The sequence below is a fragment of the Phaseolus vulgaris genome, chromosome 4 (assembly GCF_000499845.2).
Source record: "Phaseolus vulgaris cultivar G19833 chromosome 4, P. vulgaris v2.0, whole genome shotgun sequence".
NCBI lineage: Eukaryota > Viridiplantae > Streptophyta > Magnoliopsida > Fabales > Fabaceae > Phaseolus > Phaseolus vulgaris.
Genome location: NC_023756.2, coordinates 2,917,598 through 2,938,458, shown reverse-complemented (window position 1 = coordinate 2,938,458; position 20,861 = coordinate 2,917,598). Strand labels below are relative to the sequence as shown.

The following is a 20,861-nucleotide window of genomic DNA, read 5'->3' as shown; positions in this document are numbered from 1 at the left end:
CAATTTAAATATGAATTTATTATTTGTAATGAGAAAAATATTATTCATTAACATTGCCAAGGTATGGATAACAATTACTATGCATGATTAATTTATTGACTTATTTTTATCATAATTATTCTAAAAGTTATATTAATAATTATCATTATCAGACATAATTATTAACTTTTTTTATTAAGGGTAGTTTTCTTTTATTTTATTTTTAATTTTTTATTTGTATGTTTGTTAATATCAGTAAGTTAACTATTAATTTATTTGACTAGTTTATAAAAATACAAAAATATTTGATAAATATTTTGAAGTAGTTTTTGCTATGGGAATATATGGTGTAACGATGATAGTAAATAATTTATGATATGGTGTAACGATAATAATATTAAAAATAAATATTATAATAATTATAATAATTTATGATAATAGTAATATAATAATCTTATTTTAGCATATATTAAAAGAAATAATTTGAAGTAATAATAATAAAATAAATAATAATAATTTTATTTTATATTAATATATTAAAATGAAAATATTAATTACATAATTTGATTAATATTATTAATAAAATAATACTATTATTATTATTTTTCAAGGATTGGATGGTCTCTCTACCATTTGTTTGGAGTGATAGACTGAGTCAAGATGAAATAATAAAAAATTATAAAAATAATAAAATTATAGAAATTATTTAATTAAATATATTTTAATGTAATAAAGTATAAATATAGATTACGGAATTACAAGTCTTTTCCTGCTAATAATTGACAATGATGTTGATTAAAGAAAGTCTACGTTGTTGTTTCTTTCGATTTTTCCAAGAAAAGTAACCTAAATATCAAAAATTCATAAAAAAAAATCAAATACCAAAATAATATTAATGTTACAGTCAATATGTGCTGGTTATAGGTTGTTGGGCAAAACTTTGTTAATTTTTTTTTTTTTTTTAAGTAACTATATTATATTATATTATATTGTTAGTATTTTATATATTTATGATTGTTTTTTTTTATTCATCTCGTAGAATTTTTGCCTGCTACACAGACTATTAGGGTTTTTTTATTTGTTCTTTGTTCTTCTTATAAACACATCATCAACACAGTGCATACTTAGTATGGTTTGTAACTATTTGTTACTTACCACTACACGTTTTCTTCTTTTAAATAAAATTATTAAATAATAATATTGTTTTTGTAAAACTAATGAGAAATTTGTTATTAAAACTGTAGATAGTATAATTAATAAAATGTGTAATAAACAGTTTAATATGTAAAATGTAATATAACTAGTTTAATTAAATAAAAAACACTTTTTTAAAGGTTTGTGAAAAGCAATTAAACATGAGAAGGCATGTGAATTTTGTATGCATTAACTCACCAACTCGTCATCCATATTTATAATATAACATTATTTTTTTTTATTTTTAGCTTGGTTTTTAAGTACCCTTATTGTGGATTAATTTAAAATTATTATAGATATATATAGTTTTTAAAATAATTATTATGTGAGAAAAATTAGTTGAAACTTAGAAACAAATATAGTTTAATTTGAAGTTTAGAATGGAAGATAACGTGATTGGTGATTGTAAATTAATTGTTCTAATTTAGAATGGAAGTTGGCGTGGCGTGTTTGGATTAGGTGACAGCGAAACGCACTTTCCATCGTTCGAAATTTCCGAGCAATCAAAAATGGTGTGAATGGCATAAACTCCTTTTGACAATTTCATTGCTCTCATTCGACAAGAAAAATCATGTACTTCTTCCCACATCACTCTCACTTATAAAATAAAATTTATAATCATATATATATATATTATAAAACACTCTTTAAAACTTGTGAACTCGTGTGAAACTTGTATCGACACGACCGAATTACTCGAGGGGTCGGTCAGGAACTCGAATCACTCGATCACGACAAAAAGGTTACGTGATCACATGTGACCGACCGACCTATGACGACGAGTCATGAGTTGACCAAGTCAGTTAGGTTAATCCATGATTAAGAGTTGTTTAGTGCAACTTTAAACACGAATCAACCTCTTAAACCGGTCCACCAACAAAGGTCCATTAAAGTAATATAAATAGCGCAGATTCCAAGTATCAGGTATGTCATTCTACAGTACTCTGACAACCGAGTGCCACTTAATCGTCGGAGTGCTTTCTGTAGGTACCATCCCAGCCTGTGAAACTGGATGACCGAAAGGAGGAAAGCGAAACAGGAAACTAAGAGTCTGAAGGAAGGAGCAAAACAATCGTTCTCTAGATTCCAACTCTCATTCGAAAACAAAGCTATATATAATAGATGTACGGCGGATAATGAATAATCTTCAAACTTAATTCAATTTTATGAGTATGAGGTAGGATGTTTAACATTATCATTATAATTTTTTAAATTTTAGTTTGTATTCAAGTAAAATTATATATATTCAGCTTCTTTAAATAAAATATCAACAAATTTTATAAATAACTTCCAACTGTGATGAGTCTTTAGTAAAAGTGATTAACATTTCATACCAATAATATTATTGCTTAAATATATAATTATGACATCGATATTTTTAATGCAAAATTAGATAATTGCAGAGACAAAAGTGACAGCCAAAGCCTTGGTCTCTTTGCCAACTCAACATTCTTCAAAGTTGACTTTTCTTGTAAGTATCTGTCCACCACCAATATAAGATATCTTAAATATATAATAACTAGCAAGTTTTTTTTTATATGGTTTAAATATATAATTAACATTTATAAAATGTCTTTTTTTATATTCTTTTCTTTTAATGTGATCTGTTCGAAATTATTAAAATAATTTTTAGATAAATTGAAAATATTACATTTTTGAAGATTTAGTTTGCTTTTCTTAGAGAATAGTGATTACAAGTTTAACATTAATATTCTTCCTTTTGGGGCCTTATCTGGTATAGTTTCATGTGGTGAATATCTTTCCTGTAGAAAATAACAAAAATCAAAACTCTCCAAAGGTAGTGTTTGCTATTTTAAGAGAACATTTTAATAACATGACAAAAACTTATTCTCTCCCAATATTTATAGGTAAAATATCTTTTATTGAATATTTATAGATAATGAATAAGAATAATTTAGTTATTTGTTTTTTGATGATACGAGTATAAGTTTTACCAAAATTGTTTTGGTATGCTAATATATCTTGCATATTGAAAGTTGTTACCAAAATAATTTAAATGGATCTTTCTCTCTGAATAGTTTCAGACAATTTCTAAGAATAGAAGTATATAAAACTTTAAGTTTTAAAGTTAACAATACTTTGAATCCGTTGATCGATCTTAATGATATTATCTAAAGGGATTGGAAGTTGGAATATTAATGATTGATTTTAATTATGTTATTTAAACAGACTTGAGGACAAAAACATTGACTTGAGAATGGAAAAAATATAACAGGAGTTTGAAAGACGAACCCAAATTCCTCGTAGACATTGATTGGAAGTTTTTTCAATACACTTAATAGTCTCACATTACTTAAGAGTTGAGATGAAAGACAATTATACTTTCATTTCTTAACTTTTTGAAACGTCTGTTAAGGATAAAACAAAACCGTGATAAAGTTATGAGTTTCAAAACAAATAATACCGTGGATGCAATCATTAACCCTAATATATTATCTCAACCAACTTGAAGTGAGAAAAAATAAAATTAGTGATGAATAACATTTTAAATTTTAATTATATACATGTACATATATATTTTATTTAGATCTATGAAATTAAATCTATTTTTAAAAGAATTAATTTTTAAAACTTATACTTTATAGTCTAATTTTTTTAAAGATAAAATTTATTGCACTAATATTTTATTATGCAGTTTTATTTAAGTTATACTTAAAAAATTACCCTTAAATAATTTTTATCTGAGTTTCTATTTAAAGAATTACTCTTAAATACTTTTATTTAAAATTTTAAAAAAATATAAATATAAAATATATAATCTGTAAAAAAAATTGTGGATACTTAAGTAATGAGTTAGGTAATAAAGCGATAGAAAACGAAATAACCAATAAGGACTAATCGTACATCATCCAACGTGGATAAATGATTGGTGATGAATGCGTAAGCATGCTCATCCCACTAATTCAAACTAATAGAATATTCAAAACAACCACAAAAATTAAATACAACGAGATATTTTATATATTTAAGTCTTATTTATATTTAACTAAAAAATACACAGCAATGTATAAATCAAAATTGGTATATTTAATAGGGAATTTAAAGCTACAAGGTATTTATTATACGCTATTACTTTAGGATAAATGTAAAAATACAAATCAAAAGAACATGAACTTTAAAACTTGAAAAAAAATTATTATTAATTGTTTAAAAAACAAATAATAAATTTGAAAGGTAGTTTTTTAAAATGTAATACGAGGATTATAGTTCTCAGAAGAGAATAATATAGACTTAGGTTTTAATAAATAAAATGAGGAGACGTTTTTGTTTGAAAAAACTAAAAAAAGCATAATAAAAAAATAAAGAAGGAAAAGGAATAAATAAATAAAAATACAATTATATTGTGACAATTAAGGAATATGTAACAATATGGAATCATTTAATGCAAAATCCTTTCTCTTTTTATTATATTTATCAGAAAATATCAAATTTCCATGTCCATGCATTTGATTCTTTCTTTTCATTTTTTTTTTCTGGATTACAAATTTTGTTAGTGTTTAATTTCTTATATGTGATTTTGATTTTTATAAATTTTCAGTGTTTTTCGTCTTCATATCTTAGAAAGTCTTAACTTTTGGCTTGATTATCAATTTTCATTTGTTTATTATTTCTATTATTTTTACGTTGTAATTAATTATATCTTAAATAAATACGTTATGTATAGATTTCAATTGAATCAAAATAAAGGAAATTAAATATATGTAATTTGATTTTAGTTTTGACTTGACTTCTATTTTTTTTTAATCTCATAATTAATTTTAATGATGATAATATCATCATGACAGTATAAAAAATGTTAACAAAATTTTCAATATCGCCATGAAGAATGTCATGTATAAGTTGTCATAAAAAATGAAATAAATATATTTATAGGATTAAAAAATAAATATATTTTATTTATGAGACTAAAATAAAAATACATTTTTTAACTACTGTAACATTTAATATATATATATATATATATATATATATAAAACTTTCAATACATATATTTTTAATAGTTGCGAAAAAATTTCTTTGACATGTAATATTATCCGCCCCGTAACAATTACTGTTTTTAATAAAAATAAATAAATAAATCACAATATAAAAAATTAGGATAAGTTATCAATTTAATATTTTCAAATTAAATATGTAATGTTTATAATTAGTACAATTTTTTAATTTAATAAAACACACTATTTATATGACATAACTTTACATAATATTTTCGATCCAAAAATAATACACGCTATTTAACAAATTACATTCTAACTCATTTTAAGTATTTTTTCATTTAATTTTATGAAATTAATGTAATTTATACTGTTAGAGAGGTTAGAACATATTATTTAATTAATGAACTTTTATACTTAATACCATAATTAACATGGACATAATATAATTTCAAGTGTTAATCTTTAATCATCCATTCAAGACACCACATATCTCTCAGGATTACATTATTCTATTTTGTTAATAGAACAAATTATCATTTAGTTGATTTTCCAAAAATATCAAACAATTAAATTAGTTCATAATCAACTAAAATCATCTTCACAATTCAATATTCAATGTGATATTTTCAAAAAATTTCATTAAACTTCTCATCATTTATAAAACCTTATTCTTATTCTTTATAATAATAGTATCTTATCAAATGTTTTCATTCATCATTCAATTATATCATTACATCAATGACCTCCTTTATGTATAAAGAAAAAGACATAATTTATACTTCAAAAAAAAATAATTGAAATCAATGATTTTTCGTTTCAGTGAAACATCATTGCTTGCACGACCTATCGTAAATTCACTACTTAAGCGATATCTCATGTTACTCGAGTGAACTTGTGTGACTTGAGTGATAACAATTTTAGAGAAGAGAGAATTTGTTTGATATCTTCTTGGCTTGAACCTCCAACTCTTAGTAAAAAAAGTTATTGAATCTCAATATTCAAGCATTACATCATTATTTGAGTAGTGTTACTTCTTGCACTAAGACACAACCTTCCAAAATTCACCTCAAGTTATTGACTCTTTATTACTTGAATAATCACTCATTGTCTGAGCGATGAGAGTTATAGATGAGAAATAATTGTTTTGATATCTCTTTTCTTACAATTTTAAGTTTTGTCTTGAGCAAAAAACTTAATAGCTTGAGCAACCAACTAAGTTTTATCGCTTAAATAATAAATCGAGCACTTAAGCAACAATGTTTTGCACATGCATTAAATGTCACTGCTTAAACATCACTTAATTAACATCACTTAAGCAATTAAGTGATGCTCAAGTGAAATATGTAGAAACCTTATACCACAATATTTCTACTATTTGAGCATAATATATGTTCACAATAGTTATACTTATCCAATTTGATTACTTAAAGTCCAAAATCACATCCATAACCACAATTACACCATTCATTTACTATCCAAATACATAGAACTATATATTTCATTCACCAAGCTCAACAATTTTTCAATATACCAAAACTAACCACTTTCACATTTTCCAACACCTAAAGACTTTCAACTCAAAGCATATTAATCTAGAAGCACTCCTTTACAAATTTTGAAACTCCAACCTATAAGCATCTTCTTTTATTCAAATCACCAAGAAATTTCTATGTCTTAAGTATATTCACACAAAGGAATCATAAAACTCCCATAAATGCAAAAAAGAAGAAGATAAAGAGTAAAACCAATTGTAAGGCAATGAAGAACGTACCTAAATAAGATTATAATGTGATGAGTGCATAGATGATAAAGAAGAAAATGAACAATAACATATGTGAAGAATAGACCAAAAACACAAGAAGTAGGGATGACAATGTAGGCGAGCCCACTCCTCCGTATTTGGCCTGCTCTACGTAAAAAGTTTAGGTGGTTTTATTGGTCTGTTCCGCATGCGAGCTAGCCCGCATATTTTTAATTTAAATTAATGAAAATAAATTAAATATAATTTTGAATAAATTTAGTTCTTGTTTATTAAGTTAATTTTTTTATTATTTAGATGAATTAGGTAAATGGTTTTACAATATTATCGTCACGACACATGCGTAATAAGATATGGATAAAAAAAATTACAATGATGTTTTTTATTTTTAATAAAATTTGAATTTCAATCGTACTAATAAATTGATTAATAGACACATTATTATTATTTTAATTTGAAAAATAATATATAATATTATATTTAAATTTTATTATAAAAAAAACTAAGGTCTGCATTTAACATTTGATGAATATTGAAACCTAAACAATCTATGCATTTTAGAAAGACAAAAAACACTATTAAATATTAAAAAATCATTGTCGAATTTTGTGAAGGTGTTATGAATTAGGGATTGATGGTTGTTTCTTCTTGCATCTCCATGTCTTTCTTCTTGTACCCCATACTTAAAAAAAATACTCAAATTACCCTTTGATATTTTCATTGAGTGTTTTTTCTTTAATTTTGAAATGTGAAATTCATAGACTTCCTATGTTATAGAATCTGAAAGTTAAAATTTGTATTTCAAATTGTACAATATTTCAAATTGCACAATCTAAAATACAAAGTTGTATTTAGGATTACAGAATTTGGAATTGATAATTTCAGAAATTTTGAGAATATGAGGCTGTAAGAAGAAATTATGGGGGTGCAAAACGAAATTTGCTAAATTTTAAAAATACACAGGTTATGCGAGTCAGTCCGCCCCGTCCTGTGCTTGGACCGCGCAAGCTACAAGTTATGCAGGTCAAGCCTAAGTGGGCCAACGAGTTGAAATAGGCAATCCATCTCACATTTTTTCTTAGTGGGTCGCGATTGGTTTGTGCGGCTTGTCCCACTTTGTCATCCCTAACAAGAAGGAGGTTGACTTATGTTTTAATACTCTCTTTTTATGTAAATTATTGTATGATGATGAACAATCAGATTATAGTTTTATATGATAGATGACCTATCAAAACCTTTTATAAAACAATTCATACAAATATAATTCTTTAGTTAGTAGAAGACGATGACATGCAATGAATAAGACATGAAGCAAAAAAAGTATTTACGTTGATAGAGTGAGTTTTACTAAGCAAACTACTAGTCTAAGATATATATGAGTATCATTTAGACTTTATCCACTTCTGACTAAAACTAAGTATTATTTAGATCATTACCATTTTTAACTAAACAGATAGTATTATTTGGAATACAACTACTCTTAATTAACACTCAAAGTATTTTTTAAAACCTAACCACTCTTGTTAACACGAATATTCTTTAAAATACATTCATTTCTAACTAAGACTCATTATTCTTTAAAACAAACACAACTATTTCTAACTAAGTTGTTGTCCGTATAAAAGTACTTTTAAATTCTCTTAATTTTGATTAAAACATACACGAAGAAATTAGTTTTAAGACACTTTTATATTTTTTATTGTATTTCAATTTTGTTTTAAAACTTTAAAAATAAATTTAAATGGCAAAACGCCACTGACTCAACATATTTATCACCTAATTGTTTGGGCTGATTAAAAAAAATACACGAATTCAACATAATTCAGCTAATTTTAAGTGAGTTAAATTAAATTTACCAACTCAATTTGTCATCATCCATTACTTTTAAATGTTCAATAAAATTATATCTAACCCCCCAAACTCGATTGAGTCAACATATTTGTCACCAAAAAAAAAATACATAAATTCAACATAATTCAATTAGTTTTAATTGAGTTGAATTAAAATTAATCCAACTTAATTTGTGAACACCCATTACTTTTAAATGTTTATTAACATTATATCCAACACCCAAACTTCTACTACTAAATATAAATAAAGTAAAACTTTATAACAATTTTAAAACTTAAAGAAAAGAAATTAAGAAAAAGGAATAGAGAGATAGATGTAAAGAAACTGTTATGCATGTGATTTTCTTCATGCAAAACAAACATTTTACTCAATATAGTAATAAATTTGGAATCATTCTATTTTATACTAATACTCCTACAAGACTTTACAACACACAAAAGGCTATTATGGCATTCGTCATGATTAAGAACAAATTAACATGCGATTACTTCATTACTTAAAAAAATAACAAATAAGTTTTACATTTTTAAATAATTTTTCTTAAACTAACTTATTAAATTACTTATATACTCAAAAGTGCATAAATAAAAAAAATAGAACCCTGAATACACATTTAACACTATCCATTAAATAATAAAAATGATAAAATATTTTATTCATTTATAATAATTATAAAATAGGTTTATCCTAACCCCACGTACACCAAATAGTTGTTCAACACAAGTTATAAATTTATAATATACCAGTTTCATTTAAAATTTTTGGCACACCCTTTTCATTCTGAATTATAAATTATATTTTGAAACACCTTTTTCTTTAATGAAAGTGATTGCATCAAGATTTTTGAAGGGGCAAGAACTTGGGACCAGGTTGTGACCCTAAGGCAAACATGTTCAACCACTAGTTTGCAAAAATCACTATCCTACAAAAAGTGGTCACATGGTTGATCTTTAAAAATTAAAGAAATTAAATAAAATAAATAAATAATAAAAGACATAAAATCATAATTTTGTTATATTTTTCAAATATTTCTCTACTATTAAATATGTGAACTGTGCATGCATATTGCAAAGCTAAAATGTTGCATTCACAGCATCAGAATATCAAGTGAGAACACCTCAACTTTAAATAAAACAAATAACCACTGCAATACGAATTGATAATACATTGTACATAGAAACAAGCAATGCTCTTTCTTAACAAACAACACATCTGACACAACAAAATAAAACAAACATGTTTCTGGTACAACATCTGACTACATCAGTGAGTGTTCGCTGAAAAGTATATTGTCCAATGAGAGTGTAAAAATCTATGGCTAACAGGAGTTAACACCACAATTTTTTTTCTTTACAAAAAACACATTCTGAAAGGAAGAAAGCCAAGACAAGGTGGAAAAGTTAAACAATTTCAGTGAATAACAGTTTCCCCACTTGAAATCTGTGTATGACAAGTCCCTACAATTACTACATAACATGAAACTGTCTCATGCACTTAACTTATTTGAGATTATATAATGACAAAGAAGACTTTAATGATTCCATCAGGTTTCAGAGAAACTCTTCAAGGACACAACAGTTGCTGTATATGTACAGCTGATGAGCTAATTTGTGGGAACTGAATGAATAGAGAATCATCAAACTAAAGATATGGTGAACTGTGATTCTTACCCAATAGGTTTTGGAGACTTGGTATATCGAATATATGGAGAACCATGTGGAACATTTGAACTAGACAATGTCCTTACAGCTTGACCCTTCCTTGGCACTGATACTAACTGTGTTCTAATGCCGTTTTTATGATTCGGCATGGACATGGTTCGGTCTACTCGAGCAATCTGGAAGTGATAAGATGAGATAGCCATGTCCTTGAGGCTTGGTAAAGGCTTTAAAGCTTGAACAACATCACTCATCAAGGGTCTGGATTTTGGATCACGGCTAAGGCATTGAGCAGCAAGCTGTACAGCTTTTTGCACCCCTTTAACCGAGAAGTGGCCTTCGAGACGGGGATCAATTATCCGGTAGAACATCCTCCGGTCTCCAAGAACAGGTCTTGCCCACTCCACCAGATTGTGTTCCCCATTTGGTCTTTTCTTGTCAATAGATCTCCGACCAGTGAGCATTTCAAGTAGCACTACTCCAAAGCTGTAGACATCACTTTTTGATGTCAAATGTCCTAATAAGAATGGGACTGTGAGTATACATTTATTAACAAAAGATATAAATAAAATAATTGGGAATCAATTTTTCAGTTATAGTTATTTTGCTTTCATGGTTACTTTTTGAGTTTAAGATAAAAGATCACACATTTTCAAAAAATAATTCAATAACTTAATATGAAACTTTCAAAAGATCACTGGCTACTCCTCCCCCTTTCCCTTCTTGATGGTTTGGATTGAAGTTATATCCAATTATCTCAAGGACACAGTCTGAATTATGAACTCTGAAAAGGCTGTTGTTATTGACCCTTTTCATGTCCGAGTTTGTTATTGACCCTTTTACTCATTCAATCAAATCATTAACTTTTTTTTTTCTTCTCTTGAGCTCAAATGTTTTTATAACAGTATCAGCAAAGGATTTTAGTGCCAGATTCTTTATTTTGTACCATTGTGATTGTGACTGTGATTGCTATTGATATAATAGCTATCCTTTTATCTCTCACATAAAAAAAATGTTCTAAGTTAAGTAATTTCATATGGCATCAGGGTTTGATCTTAGCTACTTTGATCATTTTTTAACATTTTACACTTAGATGAACTTTTCATTTAATGTGTCCATGACTATAACTTTGAATGATCAAATTGAGGGTTTTCTCTACAAAGGAATCATGATGGTCCAAGATCTTATAAAACGAGAAAAGCTTTTATTATGCAAGTGCAAATTCTAGATAACATAAGCTATCTTCATTCTAAGTTACATGGTGAAAGTATTGAGTTTAAGAAATGCTATCACTTGAAAAGGAATAGGGAAGGCTCAAAACTCACCAGTCATCACATACTCGGGAGCAGCATAACCATATGTTCCCATAACTCTTGTTGATACATGTGTCTTTTCCCCCTCGGGGCCATCTTTGGCAAGTCCAAAATCAGAGAGCTTGGCATTGTATTCCTATAAACATTTTTGCTTTTATTTTCTGGGTTGGAGGATGAACATGAAATAATAAGTACTTTCTAGACTAGTTTACTTACATACCGCATCTAATAGTATATTAGATGTTTTGAAATCACGATATATTATGGGTCTTTGAGCCTCTTGGTGGAGAAAAGCAAGACCCTTGGCAGCACCAAGTGCAATTTTCATTCTGATAGACCAAGGAAGAGGCAGGGGTCCTTCAACATAACAAATGGTTGTTACCAGAAAAACAATTAATCATAAACATGTAATTTTTTATAGAGCATATGCCTATCAGAAACAACAAATGCATTATGAGAAGAGAACCATTTTACTTTAGCTTTTGTTTTCTATATGCATTAAAGCCTGTGAACTAAAAATAACTATTAGATCCAACAATTAGTTTGGAAACTAATTAAGGGATTGATTAACATAATCAGTAGCAATTTTATGAATTCTAGATTATTTAGATTCTAAACCGAGCTGTGTTAGTCCCCTAGAACTATAGTCACTTATTTTCCAGACTATGTGATACTTGTTATTATAAGGTCATTAAGTGTTATTTTTGGCTAACTTTATGTTCATAAATTATATTGGGATAAGTGGTAGCATCAGCAACAATTACACTCATTTTCAACCAAATTTGATTTCATATACGTGTCAACTGTTGAGACATCCAAATTTGCTGCAGTTATAACGTTTTACATAGCAGAGAGAGAAAAGCAGCAGCAGCAAGACATGATATAGAAATAGAAAAGGTTTACCAAAGAAATAAAAAGGGTTAGTAGTGTACTTCTAAAGAGGTGATTCTCCAAACTGCCTCGGGGCATAAACTCATAAACCAGTAATCTTTGGTCACCTTCAATACAGAAACCAACCAGTTTAACAAGATTTGGATGGACAAGATCACCAAGATAATTCAACTCAGCCTGAGTAGAAGCAAAGACAAATCAAGAATGTTAACACCATATGAACTATAACAACAACAAAAATGAAAATGAAAAAGTTGAGAAGGATATATAAGTTCCATACAAGCCACTCTTTGTGACCCTGATGTCCATTGTGGTTGAGGGTCTTGACCGCAACCGTAAGCCCGGTACCTGGTTTCACAGGTGCAGTTCCATTCTCTTCAATCCAACCCTTGAAGACACAACCAAACCCTCCTTCACCAAGAAGACTCTCTGGTCTAAAATTCCTAGTTGCCACCTTAAGTCCATTGAATGTGAATTTTCTCAAGCAAGAAGCAACCTTCAGCTCCTCACTGAATATTGGTGTGGAAGGGTTACTTTCTGCATCAGTAGTTGTCGTAGAGGACTCTGGAGGAGCAACTGTTTCCTTTGTGATTCTATCAGATGCAGATTTGTTTTCCTCTGATTCAGTTATCACTGACTTGATATTTTCACCTAAAAATAAGAACAAAATGGACACTATTACATGATTTGATCATGCCATTCTTGACTTTAAACAACTTCATTGCAATTTCACAAGACTTTTATAATAACAAAATAGTAAATACAATCAAACAGTGTTGTGCATATGGTCAATGCATTGCAAAGTAGTTCGTCTCAATTCAGAAAATAAATCATGAGTCGACCAACTTTTATAATTTCTTATATGATTCAATCATTGGATAATGATTCTCAGGATACAACAATAACAAAGTCTTATCTCACCAGGTGAGGTGGTGTACATGGATAATGTTTATCGGTGTTCATCATAAGAAGTTATGAAATACTTAATATAATTGTCAGAACAATTAGATATCATTTACTAAATACTTTTCTTGGCTCTTTTTCCAACATCAAGTGCAGTCAGTGCTTACAAAAAAAAAAATGCCGTGGTCCAAAGGTAATGCAGAAAAGAACCTGTCTTTGAAAGTCTTTAATTATTTCTGAATGAATCAGTTAGATCTCCAACTTTCTCAACAAAAATGCACAATAATAACTCAAATCAGTTTTATTGCAAGAAATTCAGAATTCATTAGTTTCTCAAAACAGATTCACACTCTCAAACACAAAAGTGTTTGGTGGTCAGATCGTATAAGCCAAAAAGTAAAGACACACAACTAAAGTTGGTCACCTAAAATTAATGACAAATAGAACATATTTTCATGAAACTAAGGAAATTAATGAGGAAAGAAAATTACCATTATTAGGAGCACTAGTGCCACTAATGGTGGTGCTATCAACTTTTGATCTTGAAGGTATGCAACTCCCAAAGAGGCTAAATCTAAACCCCCATTTTCTCTCCTTCCCACCACCTTCCTTGTTCTTCTTGCCCTTTGACTTTTCCACATCCAAACTCCCTGCTTGAACTGCATTGCTCCCAAACCCCATCTTCCAAAAACTCTCACAAACAACTCTCCATGCACCAAAGTCTCAATTTTTTTTAAAACAAATCCACTTCAACTTCAAGCTAGACAAAATTGAACAGCTTTCCTTTGGGTGAACTCAAAATATCTCTGGGTCAAAAGTCAGAGACTAATATCTCAAAAAAATGTTAGGCACAAAGCTAGAAACTACTAATTGAAGAATATGGAGCTAGAGAAAAAGAACAATATCATGGCATTAAAGTGTTGTGAAGGATGAAGAAACACATGAACACTGATGAATGAGTGAGACCAACACAGCACAAAACAAAGCCACACACAGAAACCAAGTTGTGAAGTGAGTCCAAACTCCAAGGCAAAGTGGAAGAGAGAAAGAAAGAGAGGGAGGGAGTTGGTGTTGTGTTGAAGAATGAAGAGGAAAGCGGGAGAGTGCTTGTGACAGAGGGAAAGTTTTTCCACAGGGGGCAGGTCGGGCAGGCTTGAAAACGTGAAAAGTGGGAGAGTGGGGCAGTGCGGGCAAGAGAGAGAAAGTGAGGGGCATTTTTCTTTTTGCTTTTTGAAAACAGCACACAGCAGTGCCACTTGGTAAATTGGAACCTACAACATATGACTTTCACTTTGCTCACTAAATTATTCCACAGATAACGTTGTTTTTTCCTTGTGGAAAATCATTATGCAAAGGGTGAACCTTAGGTTACCCTTCTTCTTTTGCTTCATACATGCTCTTCCAATTATTCTTTTGTTTTTCCTCCTTTCTTCTAAATTCACTATTAACAAATATGTGATATAATTTATTAGCATAGATACGACACAGACATGAAGATACGTATAATTTCTCAAATGTAAGATAGGAAAATACGGATCTATATGTTATATAATTATGAATTATATAAACTGATAATAAAGATCTATCTGCACAAGTATTTTTCAGATTTTTTTTATCAGATATTTCTTATGACTGGTTCCAAATTATTTGTTACTTATTTTTATAATCATAATAAAATTTTATACAATAAATTTAAGATTTTAAAAAATTAATGTATTTCTCATTTTTAAAGTTGTGTTAGAACTACTCTGGGATTGTCAGAAATCTCATAAATATTGTTTGAATTTAACATTTCATGAATACGTATCCTACAAGTGTCTTACAAGTATGGGTGTCCGATACATGTATCCGAGTCTCGTAATATAATTTCATTTGTTTAAAATGTAATATTAAACTTGATGTGAACTAAATTGAATTATGTTCATCATTATTCTACTGTACATCTCAAGTATTAAAAATAAAAATATTTAATAATATAACTAATTCAAATCTTATTTTATAAATCAATTTATTAAGTATTTCATTTTATTTTAAAAATAATATTTTAATTTTTATATAAATTTTTTCATGATTTAATAGTGTAAAATAGGTTGTTAGGCCTTTAAGAAAAAAGAAAACACTATACTGTAAATATAATCTAGAGCTTTTGATTTAGAAGTGGTAAGTGTTTATCTCACATTTGAACTTTTTATGCATCACTTACTCACAGAAGTAAAAGTAAAATTTGAAATTATATTCATGTGAAATATCAACTCTATCACTATCAACTTGGTTAAAATCCATAAAAAGTTGAACATCAATAACTAATTTTTTTAAATGTAAGAATTTATGATAAATTTATATAGCAAAAATATGTGTTTATGTACAGAATTTCATAATTTAATGCAATTAAAATACATTAATTTTTATCTTTTAAATTTTTTGTTTGAATAGGATAATTTAAGTTTTTTAAATTTAAATTTTTTCTTTGTGTAGAACGTTAACTAAATATAATATTTTTGATAATTAAAAAATTATAACTAATTTACTTAATTATAACTAATGCTCAAGACATTTTTTTTCTGTTAAAGTCTACTAAAATTATTTCAAAAGGTTTTTTTATTAATATTAGTTAATATCACTTTTTATTTTTGGCAACTAACGATTGCAATGCTGGTTATAAATTTCATCCTAACTAACATTCAACGAAAATAGTTCTACTTAACATCAACCAAAAAATAATTTCTCAAATATTTATTAAGAAAACTCTTAATGTTGACCTTGGAATATCTTTGGTCTTTTTGGCTAAATTGCTAGAAAAGTAATATCAAGAATATCAAGTGAAAAATAATTTCTCTGTTAATGTTGAAACTTCTTATATTGTTGAAACTTCTTATATTTATCAATGTTTTTATAAGTTCAGATTTTTAATAGAGTAATTTTTTTATCTTCTGTTTTTGTATTCTCAGCCTTCAGTCCAAATAAAATGGGAAAGTATGAGAGTTGAAAAGTTACATGTATTAACAAAATAAATAATCTAAATAGTATTAACTTCAACCTGATAGAAAAACCTCATTAAGAACAGTCAAAGATGTGATATCAAGTTAAATAAATAAAAAACTCTTAACTTTCTTTAGATAAAATTTGAAATTATTTAACTTTAACCAATTATTTTGTTATAAATTTCAATTTTCTACAAAACTTTATATTCATTTGCCATCAAATATTTCAAATTATAGATAAAAAAAATTATTTTATAAAATTTCTTATTCCAAAAGATTGATTTTAATTCATTGTCATGAAAAGATTGTACCCAAATTCATTACTTTTTCTCTGCAAGATACATTTATCTAAACTGAATAAGCATTTAGCAAAACATTTTCTAAATTATAATTTTTTATTTATTTTTTATCTATCAACCATTTTAGATTATTTTAGGATTCATTAACTCACAAGGATCCCATTTATTGAATTAAATTTATAAGATGATAACCTTATAGAATATTGTGTTTATGATGAAGAATGAATATGCATATATGGTTTGGTAGGATATGTTGGTGCACCACATTTGTTTTTTGTATAATTGTTTTGGTCAATGTAATTGAAGAGTTATTAGGAGCACTAACACTATAACCCATCAAATTTAAACACGTTAGCTACATTTATTTGTTGTGTTTCATTATATGTATTAGTGTTCATTATTCATTTTGCACTCATTGTTGCAGGCCAACTTTATGGAAAGTTTTGAGAGATGATATTTTAATTCAATAAGAGACAATGGAATCAATCATTCTCACTGTTTATCCCTTTCAAAGATTTCCTTCACTCTCTTTCTGCCCCCACTACTCATCTTTTTCCTTCAATCCATTTTTCTTTATACAAGAATTCTAGTTTTACATTTCAAAATTTATTTATTTCTTTCTATTAATCTACATTTTAATAAAAAGACTATTTCCTCGACTTATTTTTTATACATAAACCGGTTAGTTCGACTTATTTTATCTCGATCTTTCACTGATTCGTTACAAAAGGGATGAGATGAGCTGACTCGTCAAGGTTGTACATGTTAAAAATAGTAACTCGTCCCATCATAAGACAGACTGACACACCATTTTTCAATCTTTTTTTAATTCTTTTAAAATCTATTTATCTGGTTATAATCATTTATATTACTTTTTGAAATATAAAAATAATAAAAAAATAATAAAATGAAATCAAATTTTAATATTTTAATAAAATAATGTTTAATATCTAATAAAATAAAATAAATATTAACCACACTTCAATGAATCACATGATGTTTTTTTTTATTTAATTATCAGTATTATTTAAATTTGTCCTCTTATTGTTGTTTGTTAATTGGCTTGTAGTGGACCACATTAAAAGTCCAACGACTTAGGTCCGTCAAATATCTATTTATAGGATATTTCTTTTACCACCTAGACACCTTTTTCTTTTTCTAGTATATATGTGGAAAAAGTCCAAATTATTCTTTAGTTGGAAACCTAATATAGACTATATAATGAGAAAATTTATTATGAAATGAAAATAAAAAAATATAATAAATTTGAAAATACATTAGAAGTTATACAATTATATATATATATATATATATATATATATATTTTTTTTTAAATTATATAATTTGAAAATGCAGTCTATATTATTTTATATTATATAATTCAAAAAAACATTATGAATTACGTAATCTAAACATATAAAAATATATGGTAAATTATGTAATTGAAAAATAAAAAAATTATTGTAGATTGAAAAATACATTTTCATATTATAAAATTTGAAAATGCATGAAAAATCTGAAAATGTATTTCGGATTAAGTAATTCAAAATATATTTCCAAATTACATAATTCAAAAATTTAAAAATATATTTTATATCTAAAATATATTTTTGGAATATACCATCTATAATGTATTTTCAAATTTAAAATAAAAATTAGATTGTGTAATCTTGAAATTCAAAAATTTAAAACATAAATATTTTAAACTTTTTCATAATTTCTAGTGGAGTTGCATAAAGAAACTTTGAAAGTACAAAAAGAAACTGTCCCATTCATAATGTCTTCTAATACAAATAATAATTTTCCTCACTAGCCTAACTTGGCCCAATTGCCCTACTAGTTAGGGCTCTGCTATTTCCACCCAACTTTTCACTGTCTTCATGTTATAATTTGTTTGTTATTTTCTCCTTAAAATATTTCTTATAGAAATTCATTTTTATAGTATTATAATATACGCAAAATAAGCATGTTTTGGTTATGTTAGAGGCTGCACCCTCTATACGTAACACACTATTAATGTATAAACATGTTTTCATTATGTATAAATGACACACTATTAATGTATAACCATTAATTAAACACACTTCAAGTTACAATCTCCTAAAAACTACCACCCTTGAGGCATTTGCAACAAGGTTGAAAGAATTGGTTTTCGTTGATAAATGGGTTTGCTTGAAAAAGTTTTTAAAAATATTTTTAGGAGAAAATAATGTTGGAGATCTCATATCGATTAGAGATGAGGATATTTCATTGTATATAAGTGGGTACAAACCTCACCTTATAAGCCCGTTTTATGAGGTTGAATTAAGCTTAAAGTCCACTTCTTAACATGATATCAGAGCCATTTTCGATCCCATCTTAGCGAGAATTTGTTAGGTTTATCAGGCCACCCGCTATCGGGCCATTATCGGACCACCCATAACATATATCATTAGTTAATTGAAGAAGTTCTCTCATATAATTTCCTTATATCTTTATTTTAATTTGTGTATAAGCTAAAATTTAACTTAGGGATTGTTCTCGAACTAGGTTGGGGACTGGGAGAATTATTGTCTTCGGATGTCACTCGGTCGGTCGTGTCTCACTTCCTCCTTCGGTCCTTCTCGCTAAATGATTCCTCAGGCTGGTGGGGTACCTGCGAATGACACTCTAACGCTCAAGTCAGTGGGGTATCGTATTCGGCTGGTTAGAATACTGTAGATAATGACGTACCTTCTTCCTTAGAATGCATGATATTTATATTACCTTGATGGGTCCTCGCTGTTGGGCCGGATTAGGGGGTTGTTTAGTGATTAGGGTTGGATTAGGCCGTTCCCTAACCGTGGTTGACCTTTGCTAATTGGGTCAACGGTTTGACTTGAGCACCTTATGTCGGTCGGTCACACATGACACGTGGTCGACCTCGTACCTTAAAGTATGGTCTTGACGCATGGGTTGACCGGGTCATCCCGGTACAGGGATAAACTTTTTTTCTCTTATTTTCTCTTTAAGAAGTGTATATATATGCACATAGTATTTGAGGAGAGAATATGGGTGTATCACATGTAAGGAGAAGGGGATGAAGAACATGCTTAGATAAGAGTACTTTTTTTATTACTTAAAAGATATTGTATTTCTAATAAAGAAATTCTTAAAAAATAAAAGATAATAGTAACGTTATTAGAAATATAGTTTTTTTAGTAAAATAAAAATAAATCTCCTTATGGTGTGTAAAGTATTATATAAACTTTATGTTAGTTAATTATATAATATCTTTTATTATTTTAGATTATACTAAATTGCTATAAATGAATAAAATATTAAAGATAGTAAGTAACACGCGAAACTCTATCTTTTGGTGATAATGTAACTCTTAAATATATATTAGAGATGATAGATTGTCTCGTTGAGTTTTATCTTTGGTAACAGAATAATTAATTATTTAAATGTATAAGATAATAATAATAACTAATTATAAGATAATAATTTATTTATAAGATAATTAATCTAGTACTTTGGATACAAATAGGTACACAAGTCTCCAAACTTAAATTTCGAATAGAATATAATTTAGGAAGATAAATAATATGTTTTAATTAATATTTTAAGAAGGACGCAAGAAATTTGGCCAAATTTAATAGTCCTTTGGGTTATAGGGAAATGCAATGCAAGTTTAGTAAAACTTAACACAATACTAGTTTTTGCTTGTTTGTATACGTCAATGGGTTCTCATGAATCCTAAAATGGAATGGTTGTCTTTTGTTTCCTGGAAAATGTCAGTTTCACAATTTTTGAATTAGTATATAAACTATGAAATTCAGACACTTTTCTTAAATAGCGTGTTCGTGTCAAGCATAAATATCAGACATCGATATTTGTATGACACTTGTAGGACACGTATCGGTGAAGTGTACAATTAAAAAAATATTTGTTAGATTTCTGACAATTCTAGCACGGATCTAACACAATTTTAAAAAGGATAAATACATTAATTTTCTAAAAACTCAAACTTATTGTATAAAGTTTTATCATGATTATAAAAATAAGGAACAAATTCTTTTGAACCAGTCATGAAAAACATTTTTTTTTCAAAAA

General features: G+C 27.6%; 1 protein-coding gene across 1 annotated transcript; it reads right to left on the bottom strand.

The window, feature by feature from the left end:
- Positions 1–9,865: 9,865 nt before the first annotated feature.
- On the bottom strand, positions 9,866–14,938 carry LOC137836870 (serine/threonine-protein kinase PBL34-like). The gene is made up of 6 exons (XM_068645642.1): positions 13,999–14,938; positions 12,885–13,255; positions 12,646–12,781; positions 11,934–12,070; positions 11,726–11,849; positions 9,866–10,917 (listed from the first exon to the last, which is right to left on the bottom strand). The coding sequence occupies exons 1-6, from the start codon at positions 14,186–14,188 to the stop codon at positions 10,409–10,411; spliced, it is 1,467 nt and encodes a 488-aa protein (XP_068501743.1). The 5' UTR covers positions 14,189–14,938; the 3' UTR covers positions 9,866–10,408.
- Between the last annotated feature and the right edge of the window lie 5,923 nt (positions 14,939–20,861).